Consider the following 19104-nt stretch of genomic DNA (forward strand, 5'->3'; position numbering starts at 1 on the left):
ATGACTTTGCTCAACTCGTCACCTTTGCAGATCATGTTCCAGTCCTATGGAGACAAGCAGGGTCCTCTGCACGGCATGCTGATCAACACTCCTTATGTGACCAAGGATCTGCTGCAGGCCAAACGCTTCCAGGCTCAAACTCTGGGCACCACATACGTCTACGACTTCCCTGAGATGTTCAGACAGGTAACGCTGACTCACTGAATTAGACTCGTTTTCTTTCTCTGATGTTCTCAATGTGTCTGACTCCACTGGAAATCTTCTTGTAGGCTCTGTTTAAGCTCTGGGGTCCAGGGGAAAAGTATCCTAAAGACGTGCTGATTTGCGCTGAGCTGGTTCTGGACCCACAAGGTCGACTGGTGCAGATGAACCGCCTACCTGGTGACAATGATGTAGGAATCCCTTTGAAGACATTTACATGAACTATTACACTTTTCATGTATTCTTTCCCAGTGTGATGATTCTGATCACCACTCTTCACCAGGTGGGGATGGTCGCCTTCAGGATGAAGATGAAGACTCCAGAGTACCCCGAGGGCAGGGACATCATTGTCATCTGCAACGACATCACTTACATGATCGGCTCGTTCGGTCCTCAGGAGGACGAGCTGTTCCTCAGGGCGTCGGAGCTGGCTCGGGCAGAGGGCATCCCCCGCATTTACATCTCGGCCAACAGCGGAGCGCGCATCGGCCTCGCTGAAGAAATCAAACACATGTTCCAGGTGGCATGGATCGACCCTGCTGACCCCTACAAGGTGACCTCTGAGGAAATGAGCACAGGTAATGGCAATATATATGTGTAGTTTTACATGTCTCATTATACGTTATTTCCGTATCTCTCCTCAGGGTTTCAAGTACCTTTACCTGACACCTCAGGACTACACACGTATCAGCTCCACCAATTCTGTTCACTGTCACCACGTAGAGGAAGGAGGAGAGTCCAGGTACAATGAAGTAAACAATGTCTCCTCGTGGAAATACCTGGCAACTTTTCTCTGTGGGATGATAGAGATGTGTTGATTTGTCAGGTACATCATCACGGACATCATCGGGAAGGATGAAGGTCTTGGTGTTGAGAACCTGAGAGGATCTGGCACCATCGCTGGAGAATCTTCTCAGGCCTATGAGGAGATTATTACAATCAGCATGGTGAGAATGTGGATCTGACCTCCCTCAGCAGTCATTCCGTCTGGGGCTTTTATTTTTTTTATTTGAGCCACTTTTTTGCTTTTGCAGGTGACGTGTCGTGCTATTGGGATCGGAGCCTATCTGGTCCGTTTGGGACAGCGAGTGATTCAGGTGGAGAACTCTCACATCATCCTGACTGGAGCAAGTGCTCTGAACAAGGTCTGTGGGTCTTCTCTTCTCTTCTCTTATGTTTTGCTGTGCACATCACAGCCTCTGTGTGTGTGTCACCAGTAGAGGGTTGATTTGTAGCAGTTAAATTCAATAGTAAAAACAAACAAATTAGGCAAAAAAATGGAATGGAATTGGAAAAAGAATCGGGCAAAGTACACATCAGAAGTTGTTCAATATAAATTAGTGCTTCAGTTGTAATACTCAAGTACCTCAAATAAAAAGTTGGAAGCTTGAATCCCTGCTTGTGTACAGGTTCTGGGCAGAGAGGTCTACACCTCAAACAACCAGCTGGGAGGAATCCAGATCATGCACAACAATGGAGTGACTCACACCACGGTGCCAGATGACTTTGAGGGCGTCTTCACCATCCTGCAGTGGCTCTCCTACATGCCAAAGGTTCGGATGAATGTGTGAAGTGAGACCTACACACAATAACAGAACCAGGTCACTAACTCGAGTTCTTCTCTCCTCACAGAACAAACACTCTCCTGTGCCTATCATAGCAGCTAAAGATCCAGTGGACAGAGAGATAGAGTTCACTCCTACTAAAGCTCCGTATGACCCTCGCTGGATGCTGGCCGGTCGACCTCACCCCAGTGAGTTCATCTAAAAAAATGTCTCTTTCAGTAGTAAAGCAAATAAGTTTCCATGATTTGAACATTCTTCATGGGTGTCATCAGCGGTGAGAGGCGCCTGGCAGAGCGGATTCTTCGACCAAGGCTCTTTCATGGAGATCATGGAGTCCTGGGCTAAGACGGTGGTGGTAGGAAGAGCTCGGTAAATATGTTTGTACTCAAAGTACACACTCGCAGAGTACTTCATATGAATGGTATGTACGGTCATTCAGCCTCACTCTTAAAATTATATTATTAACACTGTTGAATCAATACAGGTTAGGAGGAATACCTCTTGGTGTCATCGCTGTTGAAACACGCACAGTAGAGTTGACCGTCCCAGCCGATCCAGCCAACCTGGACTCAGAATCTAAAGTGAGCAAATCTCTACACACACTGTGTTAATGTCCAACAATAGACGGTGACAATAATAAGAGTATTTCACCTCTGCCCTTGTGTGATTGTGTGTTGATGTCAGGTTTTGCAGCAGGCTGGTCAGGTGTGGTTCCCAGACTCAGCCTTTAAAACAGCTCAGGCCATTTGTGACTTCAACCGTGAGCGTGTGCCTCTCATGGTGTTCGCCAACTGGAGGGGCTTCTCCGGGGGAATGAAGGGTACACGATGAATAATACAAATCTCTGAATATCATACACTGCTTTGTCGTGATTGTAAAATAACTTCCTCTGTTCTCTCTCAGATATGTATGACCAGGTACTGAAGTTCGGAGCCTACATTGTGGATGCCCTGCATGGTTTCCGTCAGCCGGTGCTGGTGTACATCCCACCACATGCTGAGCTGAGGGGAGGGTCCTGGGTGGTGATTGACCCCACCATCAACCCGCTGTGTATGGAGCTCTATGCTGACAGGGAGAGCAGGTACATAAGTGCAGTGAATTTATTTTTTATTTTCAACTAAAACAACAGATGTGTGTGTGATTACATGTTTTTTTTTGTCTCCCTGTTGTTTTCTCTCTGTGCAGAGGGGGTGTGCTGGAGGCTGAGGGCACAGTGGAGATCAAATTCAGGAAGAAGGACCTGCTGAAGACCATGAGAAGACTAGATTCCGTCTATGCCAGTCTGGTTGAGCAGCTTGGTAAAAAGCTCCTTATCTCAACTCATACAACCACTCGTATTTCCTTATTTTCTCCACAGTATTGCAGATATCTTCGTAACCTTACCGTGATTCAGAAATGTTCTATTTTCACCAGCTTCCCTGGAGCTGTCTGACAAACAGTGCAGAGAGCTGGAGTCACAGCTCAAAGCCAGAGAAGAATTCCTGTTGCCCATCTACCACCAGGTGGCAGTGCAGTTTGTAGACCTGCACGACACCCCAGGGAGGATGCAGGAGAAGGGTGTCATCACTGTGAGTGAGCACTTCACAATCACACTGATGTAATGTGTGTAACATTAGGTGCAGGAAATAAAACTGTGCTCAGCGGAGTCGCACGCTGCTGTAACATGTTTTGCAAATCTGTGTTGACAGGATATTCTGGATTGGAAGAACGTGCGGACGTTCTTTTACTGGCGTCTCCGTCGCCTCTTGTTGGAGCAGGTGGTGAAATGTGAGATTCTGCAGGCCAACAAGGACCTCAGTGACGGACACGTGCAGTCCATGCTGCGACGCTGGTTTGCTGAGACAGAGGGAACCGTCAAGGTATGTGACCACACAAAGGGATTCTCTCTCTGCTGATGCACAACATGCAAGTTAAACATTTTGAATAAAGGTAGATAAAGCAGTTCAACTCAGGCAGAGCTCATTGTGGGGAGTCTTTTTTTAAAAATTGTATTTAAATGTTTCTGTCTGATACTGTATGTTTATGTACCATGACACTTTATTCATTCTCATTTTATTTGAACCCCTGAATGTGACTGAGAATATGAGCTGCGATCACGACATCCTGAAAGACTTCAAATCCAATGTCTATTTGTTTCACGTCTTCTCAATACCCAGCCTAAATCTGTCACTGGGACAAATCATGCCTGTATTTATGAGCACTTCAGTGTTTATTGGAAATGTAAAGGTGTGTCTGTTTGCGTTGTCAGGCTTACCTCTGGGACAATAACCAAGCTGTAGTTGAGTGGCTTGAGAAGCATTTGTCCATGGAGGACAGCGGCACGCAGTCAGCCATCAGAGAGAACATCAAGTACTTGAAACGAGAAAACACTTTGAAACACATCCGCAGGTATGCAGAGACACGCGCACACACACACACACACACACACACACACACACACACACACACACACACACACACACACACACACACACACACACACACCAACCATTAATAACATGATTGATGTGGGGACACATTCCAGTTGGACAGGGATCAGCTGGTCACTGTCGTATGCGTCCATGTGGCACGTAACCTAACCGTTCGGCCAATGGGTCGCTCCCATGTGATCTTCATGCATTTTAGAATCAGTGAAGGAGCTTTATTAGCTTTATTGTTGACTCAGTCAGAGACCATTAATAACTTCACCCATGTTTACCTGAAGTTGCCTGTAGCATTCCCTCTAACCATACATGTTCACACTGAAGCATTTAGGGCAAATAAATAACCAAGGTTTTCGTACATTACTCATTGCAGAGTCTGACTTATAACTGCAACTTCACCTGGTTTTTAAGGTTATTAATATTTGTAGAGATATATTATACAGATATAACATAATATATTCTTTTCTTTTAACCTCAAGCAAAAGCAGAAAAAAAGTGTCTATACATTTTCATTGGGATGTTTGTGATGGGGATCTTCCACCTGTGTTCCAGCCTGGTGCAGGCGAACCCTGATGTGGCCATGGACTGCATCATCCACATGAGCCAGAGCATCACTCCGTCCCAGAGGGCCAAGCTCTTGCATCTGTTCTCAACTATGGACAACACCAGCGCCAGTTAAGCTGAGGGGCTTTACCAGGTTGTGATATTAAAGACAACGAAGGGTCGTATCCACCTGATTGTGCTGTATAAGTAAAGAGGGGGGGCATTTAAAGATATAAAGGTGATTGTACAGGATTATAGTCGGGGCAATTCTTTGCACTACGCACATGCTGAATGTGACCTACTCCTAAGTTATTACAGAACCACTACAAAGCCCTGTCTTTTATAATCTGTTCCAATGATTGTCTTTTACATTTGTCGAGTGTTTGCACCTGATGGTGTATCAGTGTTAAAAATGTATCTCAATAAGCTCTTTGTGGTCTATCGAGGTCAGGGTTATACAATCAAAGAAATAGAAGCCAAAGTCCTGAGGCAGTAAAATAGTGAATTGATGTTTCAGATACATTTTTGTGCAATTATTTTATCAGTATTGTGATGCAAAAATGCAAATTAAGAAGCAGGTAAAATTGTGTACTGCAGTGTCATGAGTTCAGTTGTGTTCGTCATTTCACTGTTGACACTGGAGCCAGTGGTCCATTCTTTTCAATGTTTCTTTCAGTCTCTGATGTTTATGTGCTAAAGACAATGGTATGTATGACAGGAGATGGTGTGACACTGTATTTGATACTTCTGAGCTTCCTTCATTTCTCTCTGTGCATCTCTGAGACACATTTCTTCAGACTCAGGTTTGGTCAAAGATGGACATTAACGACTGAAGTGGTCTCGCCGGCTGATGTCTTGATTTGCCTCGCCTCCGATCAGAAATATCAACCGTGACATTTCCTTTGAATGTACATAAGCTCTTTCCTGTGTCTTGTTTTCCCCCCAAGGGATGTTGTTAATAAATATCATTGATATATTTTTGGCAAAAACAAATGTATTTTTATTCACCCATTCGATTTTTATTATGGTCACGTAACTGAACATAATGTACACCTAACTTTCAGACATGTTAATCACAGTGTGTAGAAGAATAACGCGTAACATCTGGATTACTCAAAAAGTGTTGGCACACGTTTGCATTTTGGAACTTAAGTGTGTAAATACAGTCAAAAACAAAGCTTTTCTGTGGCAATAGCAATTTTAAAACATTCAAATATATACAGCAAAAGACTGACAGTCATCCCCTTCTCCAGCTGCCTTTTTATAAATATAAATAAAACGTCACAGTAATAATGTCTAGCACAATACAACAGACAAGAGATGGAGAGCTACAGTATGGAAGGACTTTAAAACGCAGAGTGAACAGTAGAAAAAACGGTAGATGCTAACTTACACATACTTCTCCAGGCAGAGTCCTCGTACTCATACTGGCTGGGAGGCTTTGCTTGGCAAAGCTAGATATTTTAAGTCTTACATACGTCTTTCTTAAAACCTTAATTTATTATTAGTTTCATCTCTTATGAGCAGTTTAATGGTAGACTGTACGGGACATGATTTTCAAACATCCTTTCTCCAGGTAGTTCCTCGGGTGAAGCAGTGTGATTTGTATGTTTAGTAGCACAGAAGAAACCAGAGACTTCTTCAGACCGCGTTCATAGATTTCCACAGATGAGATAAAATCATGTTGACTCTGTTAGCGTTGCTTCAAAGCAGGATGATGGGCTTGCTGTTGGCTGCTGTGCCCATGTACTGGGACGACAGGGGGTCCTGGGTGGTGTAGGTGGTGTAGAGGCCCGTCACCTGCACATCTGACAGCGGCATGTTCACCCCGGTGGAGCTGGGAGGGAGGCTGGCTGTTCCCAAGTCACAGTCTGATAGTCGGAGGGGCGAGTTACTGAAGGTGCCCAAAGCATCCAGGTTAAAGCTGTCGTCCTTCATTTCCTCCCACAGGTTACCTGAGCAGGTGAAAGGAGAGGTTAATGTACTGATGCAGCAACACATCAGTTATCCTGCAAACCTAAATAAAAACAGGCCTGACACTTAGAATGTGTATTTACCTTGAAAGGCAAAGTCCATGATGCTGGGGTCTAGTGCGTCCACCTCTGTGTGCGTGTCACCGTGCACGATGTAGAAATCATCAGGGGGCTTGCTGGACTGCTGAGTGAGAGGACTGTGGCAAAGGTCGGGGACAGTGTGGAGGGGAGGTGTCTGGGCCGGGGCGGGGGACATGGGGGCCAGTCGGGCCTGAGCCTGGAGCTGGGCCTGAAACTGGTGGTGCTGGTGCATGGGTAAACACGGGAGGGACAGCGTGACTATAGGCTGAGGCTGCATCTGGGCAGAGACGGGCAGCGGGAGGCCCGTCTGACAGCCGGGCAGCCGGGTCATGCCGGCCTCTAACAACTTGCGTCTGCAGTTCTCTGGGCGGTCTGTGATCAGTTTGTCCAGCTCATCTGCAGGGAACAAAACAGGTTATAAGACTTTGCCGTTCATTGGTGGCTCATGCACACCGGGGGGAGCATTTGACGTTTGAATTTGAAGTAAAGACGTTTCTGACCAGGGTTAGCCATGCTGCGGCGGATGGCCGGCAGGTCCTTGCGTTTCCACTTCTGCATCTCCTCCTCCATCTTGTCAATTTTGGCAGGGTTCAGTGCCCAGAGACAGCCCTTACGAGACGAGCTGCTCGTCTTGTTCTCCACTTTCTCAAAGCATTTGTTTAAGGACAGGTTGTGTCTGACGGAGTTCTTCCATCCATCAGGTGCAGTCTGCAGGGAATGAGGTAGTGTAACATTTTTATTTCTTTCTCATTTACATGAACCTTCACATTTTAGTCCTCCATGTTATATTAACAGGGTTTCATACCTTGAAATAAGGAAAGTGGTCCTTCATAAAGCTATAGATCTCACTGACTGGGAGGCTGCCAGTTTTGCTGTTTTTCAGAGCCATGGCAATCAAACAGCTGAGAGAGAAAACAGGATTAAATCATTATTGGATTTCAGATTAAAGCAGATTAGGGGAAATGCACCAGAAGAAGAATTCAGTCAGAAATCCAAACATCTGTGTACCGACCTGTAGGAGTAGATGGGCTTGGGGAAAGACTTGGGCTGCAGCTCCTGGTCTTGCGGAGCCAGACGAGGTTGCGTGAATAGACTTTGGTCGTTGAAAGAGACATTGCTATAAAGCCCAGTTGTTGAACACTAGAAACAAGAGAGAACAATGAGGACCTTATCTATTACATTTCCTCTGTTGATAAAATCAGACACTCCATTGGCTTGAGGTCGAATTGCGTTACCTGTTGTCCAGTTTGGGTGAGAGAGTACACGTGCTGGGGTGTAGGCTGGTAGACTGAGGTAGGGCACTGGTATCCTGGAGAAGGCATCCCATTCATGGAGAATGGAGACATCTGTGAAACAAATGCAAGGGTGTCATGTGTTTTACTGTTTACACCACATACAACATAAAAATACTTTTTTTCTAACAGTGCTGCGGACACTCACACTTCCACTGTGGGTGTTGATGATGCTGATTCCCAGAGGGCTGTGCTGCATGTTGCTCTGGAGCTGGAGCATGGAGCCTTGTCCAGCCGTCATCGCCAGGCTGCTCAGCTGAGCTGTGAGCAGACGCAATAATCTTAGTTACATTTAAACAAACCTATATATCTTGCTCATAGAAACAAAAACCTACTTTTAAGAATCTTTGAAACAGAACCTCTCTTCAAAACAGAATGATGTGGCTGCGTATGACATTTATGTTCTTAAATGTTTAGTTCCTCTGCACCTTGACAGAGTTCAATGTGGTTCTCAACTAACCAATTTAATATCTCTTACTTGGGAACGGTGGATATGGTTACTTCTGCCAAGGAGGTCATGTTTTTGCTGCTGGATTGTCTAAATTCGACTGAAGTAATTTTATTGAAACTTGATGGTAGGACATATGGACCAAGGAAGAACCCATTGACTAGTGGCGTGGATTCGATTTTTTCATTGTTTTGAATTTCTTAAGAAATAATGCTGATAACTCTATAAAGGGGGCTAATGTCTATTAACAAAATAGAGGGGTTGATCTTTTTTCAGTTACTGTAAGGTAACAAATACTAATTTCAACTATATCAGAGAATTTATATTTTCCAGTTTTTAATGTGAGCAGTTAGTAGAACATGTCTGTTTACACATGTAGCTGATTTCAATATATAAGTGGCTGAACAGCCTTGGCAGAAATTATGTGCACTTCAAACTCATGGGATCTCTAGAATTGTCATCTGTTGTTCACAATATTAAGGTGAGCAAAAGCAAAACCAACCACAACCATCCAAGTTGATTTGTTTCTGAGTTTAACTGTCTCTGTGTTGTTAATGTAGAAACTGTCCTAGTGCCTAGAACATCACATCCACATTTATCTGTCAGGGTATTCTTTCAAACAGTCAGATACCCAGAAGAATCCATCAGTTTATCCAATCAGAGAGATGCTGTGGATTTTGAATGTTGCACTGTCCCCTCCCTGTCCCCTCACCTGTCTGTTGCTCCAGCAGGCTGCCCTGGGAGGGCCCGTTGCTGTGGCCCCGGGTATCAGCCATCTGCTGTAGTCGGGGCACATCCACAGAGGTGAGCCATGACAGAGACTGCAGGTCCCCGGGGAGGTCCTCCTCCCTCAGCTGGGAGGGGTCCGTGGTCAGAAGCCTTGAAGAGAGGAGGGGGAGGGGAGAGGTTGGCGGGTTGGGGGGGTGAGTATAAGTGGAATTTAAATCTAAACACTTGACAGAACATTTTGTCCCGCAAAGTCAAAACCAGTGTACTAAGTGTTAATGTGGGCAAACAGAGATGAAAGCTGCTCCGCGAAGCCGTGTGTTAGCTGCTGCATCCAGGATTTAACATAAGAAGATTAACTACAAGTGTTATTTAGCAGTGACAGTTGTAATCAACAATGAGGGGGTTAAACAATCTTTCCATTCAGAGCAAATCATCTGCTGAGATGAATGTTTTTTGTTTTCCAGGAGTGCCACTCACTGATCTTTGTTTCTCCCATAGTTTCTTTTTTATTATCTGCCTTTTTTGTAACTTATAAATACAAATTCATGAAAAATAAAATAATTATAATTAACAGCTAGTTCATTTAATACAACAGATTAAATACATTTAAAATGAATTTTCATCTACTGACAGGATTTCTGTTTAAAAAGCGCGCCGCCAGTACCAATCAGCTTTCTGTCACTTTACGGGGAGAGCCTCGGCAAAGAGAAAGAAAAGGGAGGACTCCTCTTGAATCCTCTCCAGACTCCTCAGCACACACACACTCACTGGGCAAAGGGTTTAGTAATTGGGGTCGCTATGACAACACATACTATTCAGTTACTTTGTGGGTCTGTGGACAGTGTAGGAGGACATCACCCCCAATCCCCCTACACACGCACACACACAAAATCTCCTAATAAAAAAATCAACCCTGTGTCAGGTGACCACGGTCTCGCTGTCACCATTGGCTGAATCATAAGTAAACAACGCATGAGATGGTTTGAAACATGGGACGGCAGCACATGTTGCCTGCAACAGTTGGCCTTGCCCATTGAAAAATGATCACCTATTGTGTCCCAAACGACAAATCTGCCCAGTGGCACGTGGCTCTATTGTCTCCCCCCAGACCCTTCCTTGATTGTCTCTGTCGTTTCTTTTCTCCGCCCGGCCCTCGCATTAATCTGTTGGAATGACAGCCCTCACATAAGAGGGACAAATAGGATGCCATCTGCTTCCCTGTCCCTTTCCAGCCTCTATCCCCCCTCCATCAACCCTCTGTAACCCCCCACCACCAACACCACCAACACCCCCCCACCCCAATCTTCCCTCAACGGGGAAATCAGCAGAGCCTCAGGCCAGAGAGGGGTGGGGGAGTGCAAAATGTAGTTCGAGGTCAGGGCTCTGTGTGTCTGCCGTCTGAATAAGTGACATGATTGCAGCCAGGAATCAGCAGCACACGTCCTCAAACACCTTGCATGCGGCGGTAAAAGATTTTGAAGGGGTCGTCCGGTTGATGCAGGTGGGGATGTGAACCCAACACCCAGCAAAGTATCACGTTATCACAGCTTGTGCCTTTGTGAGTCTGACGCTCTTTCTTTTTCTCTTTCTGGGTGTTTTCTTTTACTTCTGACAAAAATGAAGAATTGATGTTCAAGCATAGCGAGCACAGAAACTTCAACCGGTGGACTTTTGGATGTAAGAGTATAAAAAGTATACAATAAATGCAATAGCTGGTCTTTTACACGTTTGCTGCTCCTCTAATCTATTGATCTACTTGGGATAAAAGAATAATACATATTGATAGAGCAGTGCAGAGTAGACGACACATGGGATTCATCCCCACCTCCCCTCCTCTCTCTCTCCCTTCCTCTACCAGCAGCATGAAAATTGCTCACTGAGGCAAAACATGTTTAGCTGGTGTCTCCATGTATCATCCGAGCCTTCCCAGAGGTTCAACAACACTAAATATTGCACCTCCTCCTCCCTCCCGCCCTCCTTTTTCTAATTGGGAGCCACTTGTGCACGGTGGTGACCCAGAGCGCCCCGTCTCCCCCTGAGTCGGCAGGCCAAGAGGCTCAGGCTCTCCGTGTGCCGACAGCGGGAGTGTAAACAGAGCTGATGGTTTCTGACAGATCCATTCAGACCGAAAATTATTTATTCTTCAGGATTTTTTTTCCCTCTCGCCTTTTTCATGCAACCCCCCCCCACCACCACCATGCACAAAAAGAGCTGTCCATCTACCTTGAGATTAAACATAGTAGGGTCAGACAATTTGTTCCATGACTCCTTGCAAAACACCTTGAGGGATTTGATGTATATAAATATGGCATTTTTCTATTGAGGCATCTTCGAGTTGATCCTGAGTGTTTTTGACAGAATGCAACAAAACGTGTATATGCGCTGTTTAGATCTTAAAAGATTCTGTAACAGGTTTCCTGGTGTAAGGGAGCATGTTTTCAGTCAGTAGTCTCTACCTGTAATCCTGTGGCGATGGATGATGCCCAGAATTCTCAATTATTCCTGACATCATGGATGTAATTCCGCCTTCTATCATTTCCTGGGATATGTGGAGCCTCTGTAAAGTCATAAAAGAAATCACATTATTTATTCCCTGCGTGAGTATTCAAGCTGAAACAAACAAGCTCTGTAGAGGGACGTAGTGCAATACATATATAATATTCAAATAGTGTCTCCTTTTGCAAATTAAGCAAATTGTGAATCCATAGCAGCAGCAAAGTATAATTCCCTTCTGTCATCACTATGCCTTTGTTGCAGCTGAATCCCATTTCACTACCTTATATTAAATGTGTTCCTCTTATCTCTCTCACTATTTGAGATTTCAATAAATATACACTGAATTGAAACAGTAATATAGCTTGAATTTAATAAGCATTAAGTTCAAATGTTTACACAAGACCTCTGTCACATGAACTCAACCAACACTTGGTATGGTTTGTCATTCAGCCAGCTTAGAGAGAAATCATGTTTCAAGTCTAAAAATCATTCAAACGTTATAAAGACAACAGTCGGATAAAAGGCTATGACGCAGAAAGAGAGGAATAGAGAGGAGTCACCTGTTTTGGATGATACTGGAGGTGGTGAGAGCCGGTCGCGAGCCCCTGTACTGTATTTTCTCTGTGCTGCACTTGATTCTCCAAAAAACCGTTTTTAAATTTCCCTCTCTGGAGCTGTCCAGCGCTCTGACATGCGCAGTGGAGACCTCAGCACAGCTCCCAGTGGCCCGGGGGGCAGGGGCAGGAGGGTCCCATGAGTTTGACAGCTGCTGTTAACACGGTGGCTCTTAACTCAACAGTCCCGATGACATCCACACTTCACACAGCAGAGTGCAAGAAGAAGCGAGGACGGTGGTTCTGGTTTCTTCACAGCTTCCCTTGGTGCGCTCCGGCGCAGGCGTCCAAAAGCTGCCAGACAAACTTCAGTCGCATCAAAAGTCAGGTCCTACTCCATCCACACGTTGAAGTCCTCTTGTAACAGTCAATGACGAGGTGAGCTTATGGGGAAATATCGATAGGAAGTTCTGTCCTGCGCGTTTGTTTCCACCAGTGGCACAACAGGTGCGCACAGTGCGTCTTTAAACACAGAAAACACGAGCTCAGGCCAAACTTCCTCTTCAAACTTTTAAAACTAATGCGACAAAAATGTTCTGTATTTTTTTTTAAAACAAATGAACCAAACTGTGCTCAATGAAAGCAACAGAGGAAGATGAAGTCACCCGAATTAAGCAATAAAAAAAGAGGAAGAAATCATTAAATGTCCACCCTCCTGCCAGGTTATTCCCAGTGAGTTCCCTCGGGCAGCTCTAAAACGATGTGAGTCTCTACTTGTGGTGGCATCTGTGTATGTGAGTGTGAACTTTTTTTTTTTAGGGAAGTGCTTGTAGGTAATTTGCTTCCCGCCGCTGTGGCCGCGTCCTGCTCCTCTCAGCAGTGGGAAAACGAGCCGGGGAGGCGCGTACAGGGAGGAGGGCAGAGCGCCGGGTGGGCTGCAGCAGGAGGCGGCAAACACACACACACACACACGCACACACACACACTCTGGGCTGGAGGAGAAGAGCCTGACACTTCAGAGGAGGGAGAAAGAAACGTGGCATCCAGTCCCCAAAAAAAAAATATATAGTCACCATATCCTCAATCAAGCTGAAATATAAAGTCTCCATTCCAACTGCTCACGGCCACAAGGCTGTAAAGCAGGTCTTAGAGTTGTATGCACAATGTTGCAAAAGTTATTTTACGCAAAAAAGGAAAATAAATTAGAAGCCTGTCCATTTGCCTGTGTTGAGGAAAATAGGCCCATAGTGACTGTTTGTGAAGTGGAGCTGGTCTTTTCTTTTCTCTGTATAAGAGGATGCATTCACCTTTGAATTTGAAAAAGCAGCTTTGTTTATTTATTATTCTTTCACAGTTTCTGATTAAAAAAAGAAGAAAATGAATGGGTCTAATCTCTGGCATTTAAGTGAGCTCCAGGGGGTCTCCAACAAGGGGAAGTTCCATTACAGCCTTATCTATTCAAAAATGGTTGGTCTTCCACCATATGTCTCACTTTGTACTCTTTTTACTACTTGACAGGGCACTGGGAATGACAATCTGGAGCTGCAGAGGGGATACGAGTGGAAATGCACCAGAAGAAGAGTGAAGCTTGAAGAAGTTAGGTGTGATGACTGTGGGTTTTTTAATCCTGCAGGTTTAGTTGTAGAACCGGTCAGAAATGAAATTTAAACCGGAAATTAAAGAGGAATTCCCCAAAAGTCTGCAGGGAGACTGCAGTGACAGCAGCATCAGGCCCATGGGAGCATACAGATGGTAAATCGGTCTGTCACAATGGGCACAATCAATGATTACATGCATGAACGTAACGGACAAAAACAAGACCATCCTCACTCAGAGAGAACCGGCCTGCAGGTCCTAAAGCCCGCAGTGTTGTGATCTGGAAACAAGGGGGACACTGTGGGGAGGGGGTGTGTTCATACAAATACTGATGATGATGATGATGATGATGATGATGATGATGATGATGATGATGATTATGATGATCAGTGACAGCAGGTGGACACCTTACTAGAGCTGAACTGATTAGATTCATCATTTCATTTAAGTTTTTCATTAAATCAGTATTTTTTATTTATTGTCCAGCAAACACCCAAATAATTGTTGGTTGCAGCAATTCATCCTATTATAAGTTTAAATGTTGTAGTAAATGAAAAAGCTGTATAAATTCAATAGTCAGCTCAGTTTGCAGTGCTTTAATAAATCGTATCATAATATCCAGTAATTGTTTCAGTAGAAGCAGTTTCGTTGGATTAGTCTTGAGCCCACGTCACAATTCTGTAGTGTTTTACACATCATGCACCAGTGACTGACCACTGGCCGTCATGTGCTTGTCATGCTTCTTTCAAAACATATGATACTGATATAACGCAGCTATGATTTACAATTTACAGCCTGAATTGTTGCCAGTGTCTTTTAATAATAAAATAATTGTTGTGTAGACACTATAAAATGATGTAATATGAGCTATGAATGTCAGTGAGTGAATGTTCAGTTATTGGTCTTACAGTTAATGTTAATGAGAATCTAGTTTCCATATGTTAATGCAGTGGAAAAGCTACATCATAAACTTCTGAACCCTTTTGAACTCAGTCCCTCTGTAACATATCTGCAGTGTATGCTCTTATTAGCCCCAAAACTGAATAATGATATCAGTAAAATATTGATAGATTCAGGTAGTGACATGCAGGACTGTGAAGGTAATGGCAATGACCTGTGGGCAGCTCCTCAGCTTGACCTGGCTGTGTGTGACAGGCCCTGATCAGACCTGGTCTTAACATCCGTGATGCATTCAGGAGAGACACGAGGACTCCCTGCGGCTCAGGCTGACTGCTCTCCTCTCTCATGCCTGTTCGGGAGTAATGGGGAAACAATGGGATCACCGCCCGAGGATTGGCCTGTGTTTGTAGCCTGTGTTTTTGTCTTGCACCAAGTGTTTACTCAAAACACACCAGGCCCTCTGAGAACGGGGTCAGCTCACCCCTCTAATCTCCTCCGCAGGCAGAGACACAGTGTCCCCCATGAACAGCATGTCACCCAAAGTGACCCCCTGGCCACACAGAGGAAGCTGCTGTCAGCCATGCTTAGCCCAGGAGCAGCACCAGCACCACTGCCTTGCCAAAAACTGTGTTTGCTCACTGCAGCTTCAACCTGAAGGGAGCAGAGTGTCCAGGCTGTCAGACTTCGGGTTGTCCTGTCAGAGGTCAGACAGCCAGAGACGACTTACGACAGGTTTCAGTGAAGCTGCACCTCCACAGAGTGAATCTTGGCTCACAGCAGACATTTCAGACATTAGCAGAAGTCTGGATTTTCCAAAGGGGGCTGTTAGTGAGAACATAAATGTCTGTTGTGCTGGACATTCTCGGGAAGATTTCCTGCCAGACCCCAAAGTGAAATGTCTGCAGAAGGTCTGAGTTGTGCTCATGTGAGAATACAGCGAGGAAATGCCCGGGAAATTTGCAAGTGGGCGTGATTCATCCCATAGGATTAAAAAGAGGTGCCATACACATAGAAGATGCTGAGGAAGATATCGACTTTTGAAAGAAAACAAGATTCGAGAGCTTTTAGGAGAAAAGGAAGACGCCAGTGTTGATGAGCTGTAAACAAAAACACTTAATTCACAATTTATGCATTATGCCCTGCCTCCTTCATGCTCTACACTACCCCTCAAATGAATGTTCAGGAAATATTCCTGTTGTTTTGAATGCGTCTGACCCGGAGAATGTCTTTCTGCTCCAGAAATTTGGGTCCGGACATTTTCCTTAGTTCATGTCTGAAAACAGCTTATTATGAAATGGCAGCACCATTTACCAGTTGTGGGTATGTTACCATTATGTGGTTTCTTTAAATTGTTCTTGTTTCAGAGGAATTATCATTATTTTTTAACTTGAGACTGAAGATTGAAACCCAAAGTGTAGTTAAACACAGCTTTAGTTATTATCGAGTAAACTATCTGTGTCTCAAGCAGGGTCAAAGGTCAGTTCAACCAAACCACCAAAAAAAAGACCACTTAATCCATTGTGGTATTTAACCATGAGTTTTACTTTTATCTGGTGAGATTTTAAAACTGTTGCACTAAATGCAAAGAGGATACAATTCATGTCCCTCCATTGCATCTTTATGCAAACAGACATAGGACATACAAAATATACAAAACCACTGACCTCTACTTTGAATATGCTTTTATAATAATGTTTCATATTTGCATTAAAGAAACATTCTCAATGCTCATTTTGACTTGTAATACAGTTTTTAGACAGTGTTTTATTGCTAGTTACTTTTTCACTATGAGCCTTCTGTTTGTGCTGAAGAAGGGAGAGGTTGAGCTGCACTGGATTTTTAATGCACTGACAGAGTATTGGTCAGTATTGGTCAATGGTCATTAACAGATGTCACTACAGGTCCCATCACATTGTCTTCCCCTCTGCGTCATGACAGACGACTGTCGGACTCCCCAATCTTATTGTCCCTGAGGATCACAGAGGACCCTGTCTTCGGGGTTTAGAGGGGTCAATGGTACTGACCTCTCAGTGGCCTGTGTCAACACCAAAGCCTCTGGTCTGAGGCAAGGTCAGTCCTTTTTAGTGCCCTAAAGGCTAAAGATGGACCAGAAGTCCTTTGCTTTCATCAGAGCCAATTGAGTGTAAAAGAACCTCACTTCCAAAAGAGCTGCTATTTGCTTTTCATGTGGCACAGCAGGCTCATGGGGTCCACTAAGGATGGCAGTCACACACCCCGAAGTCAAGTTGTCTAAATACTTTTGCATTTAGTTTTTGCAGTGACCTTATTCAAACTGACAAATATTTGTATTATTGGTGTCAAATCAAGTGTAAACCAATTATATTTAAAGCTACAGTACATAAAAATGGGGCAGAATAAGAAATCCCGGTTAACGATGTTATATTTATGTACATGATTTGTGTTTTTAGGTAAAAATATATTCAATGTGGGGTATGAACTAACCTTACTGACCCAGCATTTTGGGACTGAAATGATGACAGGGCCTGGCCTTCGTTACGCTGCTCTGGAAAATTAGAATAATGGACTATGAAAGAGGGAGAGATCCAAAGAAAGGGACAGGGGGAAGAAAGAGGCTCTTTGGGAAAAGAGGAATTAGATAGGAAGAGGTGCAGAAATAAAAGGAGGGACACAGTGAAATGGAGACAAAATAAGGAGGAGAGAAGAAGGAGGGGTGGGCCAGTGGTGGTGTGATGTGAGTGTTATCATCAGCTCTCATTCTCAGCATGGAATCTATAATGGGAAAATCAACCTCTCTGACTCCTGTGTAATTGGATTTGCCGGGTCTCGTGCTGAATCAGAGCCCAGTGGGTAGCACAAAGCTTGTTAAGATTGGACAAGCATTGCCGGGCCGCTGGGCCGGGGGAGAGGTGGGTCGACAGCAGAGGTAACCTTGACAACTTTTCTGGAGCAGCAAGTGAATAATTCAAATATGTTGAACGCTCAAGTGGTCTCCCACTATGGCCCAATTGACTGAGAGCTTTCCAAATATGAAACAATCCATAAATTGAGTGAAACCTGAGCTTTTCTCACATTTAGGTCACTAGAGCAGAGAAAACAGACACCTGTGTTACCTCGCATTGTGTCTGTGTGTGTGGGTGTGTTTTCTGATGGTGGTTACCAGGTTACACAGGTAAACATAGTATTACTCCCACCCAGGTTCTAACCACAGGGCGTAGCTACTTTACCTAAGGCATTTGCTTTCGTACACAGAAGAAAAGTGACTGTTAATATTCATAAGAAATGAATGTTCCTGTTTCAAATCAACCTCTAATTTATTAGTGATAGATCAATTAATGTTTTCTTGTTGGGAGCCTTAAAACTAAGTGGCTCATTAACTTCAGCAAGTCAGTCAACTGAGTCAGAGACATAAGCCTCTATTTTTATTACAGTCCTTAATATATGTGCTGTAAATAAATCTTTTTTTAAAACAAGTTACAAAGTGCTTCCCAAAACAATAAAAACAATTAAATAAAATTCAATATTTCAGTTTTGCTTAATTTAATTATGTAATTTTTCTATGCTACTATAGTGCCAATTTTAGCTAAGCAAGCTTGTGTTTTTATATTTCATATTTATATGTATATACTCCAGTATTGCATATTTTTATATTTAAGTCTGTGTGTTCTATATTTCCCTCAAGTACATTTCTCAACAAATAAAATGTCATCTGTGGTAAAAGATGTATATTATGTACATATCCTCTGTATTTTAATAACATTTTTTCATTTGATTGTAATCCATATGTTTTATTCTATGTTACACTTTCACGTGTTGTATACCAAATTTTGACTCTGTGCTGCTGTAACAAGTGATTTTCCCTGGCGTGATATCAGTAAAAAAATCATATCTAACATTATCTTATCTTACAGCTGCGAGACAAATTTGCCAAATTTGCCATGAGCACAGCGAAGTTGGAGTTGAAGGCCTGAAGGACTTAATAGGGGGAATCCCAGTCTCTCAGCTCAAGCTCCACAAATCTACATGTTCCCAGGTCAGATCAGTCCAAGAATCTTTGGCTTCATTCCCAAATTTCCTGCAACGTCACCCTGTAAACTCTCTCATACAATATACATACTTGAAATGCCCCTGAAAACATAAATACTCTGACATTTGAATGCTGTCACTGAAACTTTAATTAGGGGAGCTGTTATCTGCTAATTGCTGTCACCCAAGCAAAAAATGTGGTAATTGCATTTGGGCACCAACCCAGTGCCATTTCACAGAAGCCACATCGCATTGGCAGCTCTAAACAATGTCACTCCCCTGACACGCATTGTTACGC

General features: G+C 43.9%; 2 protein-coding genes across 6 annotated transcripts in view; one reads left to right on the forward strand and one right to left on the reverse strand.

The window, feature by feature from the left end:
• Nucleotides 1-5708, forward strand: part of acacb (acetyl-CoA carboxylase beta) — a 23597-nt gene extending 17889 nt beyond the window's left edge. For all 5 annotated transcript variants that reach the window (XM_035165205.2, XM_035165206.2, XM_035165207.2 and 2 more), the window contains 17 exons: nt 31-186; nt 270-392; nt 485-754; nt 846-943; nt 1028-1148; nt 1236-1346; nt 1611-1754; nt 1834-1954; nt 2039-2135; nt 2251-2347; nt 2451-2586; nt 2670-2847; nt 2952-3064; nt 3180-3334; nt 3455-3625; nt 4015-4154; nt 4742-5708. In XM_035165205.2, coding sequence (XP_035021096.2) covers nt 31-186; nt 270-392; nt 485-754; nt 846-943; nt 1028-1148; nt 1236-1346; nt 1611-1754; nt 1834-1954; nt 2039-2135; nt 2251-2347; nt 2451-2586; nt 2670-2847; nt 2952-3064; nt 3180-3334; nt 3455-3625; nt 4015-4154; nt 4742-4868 — 2358 coding nt within the window. In that variant the 3' untranslated portion in view covers nt 4869-5708. The remainder of the gene's footprint in view (nt 1-30; nt 187-269; nt 393-484; nt 755-845; nt 944-1027; nt 1149-1235; nt 1347-1610; nt 1755-1833; nt 1955-2038; nt 2136-2250; nt 2348-2450; nt 2587-2669; nt 2848-2951; nt 3065-3179; nt 3335-3454; nt 3626-4014; nt 4155-4741) is intronic.
• On the reverse strand, nt 5709-12550 carry foxn4 (forkhead box N4). Its single transcript, XM_035165210.1, has 10 exons — nt 12312-12550; nt 11712-11812; nt 9239-9405; nt 8227-8339; nt 8022-8132; nt 7799-7926; nt 7592-7688; nt 7287-7494; nt 6790-7182; nt 5709-6687 (listed from the first exon to the last, which is right to left on the reverse strand). The coding sequence occupies exons 2-10, from the start codon at nt 11789-11791 to the stop codon at nt 6437-6439; spliced, it is 1548 nt and encodes a 515-aa protein (XP_035021101.1). The 5' UTR covers nt 11792-11812; nt 12312-12550; the 3' UTR covers nt 5709-6436.
• Between the last annotated feature and the right edge of the window lie 6554 nt (nt 12551-19104).

The sequence above is a fragment of the Hippoglossus stenolepis genome, chromosome 9 (genome assembly GCF_022539355.2).
Source record: "Hippoglossus stenolepis isolate QCI-W04-F060 chromosome 9, HSTE1.2, whole genome shotgun sequence".
In the NCBI taxonomy this organism is placed as follows: domain Eukaryota; kingdom Metazoa; phylum Chordata; class Actinopteri; order Pleuronectiformes; family Pleuronectidae; genus Hippoglossus; species Hippoglossus stenolepis.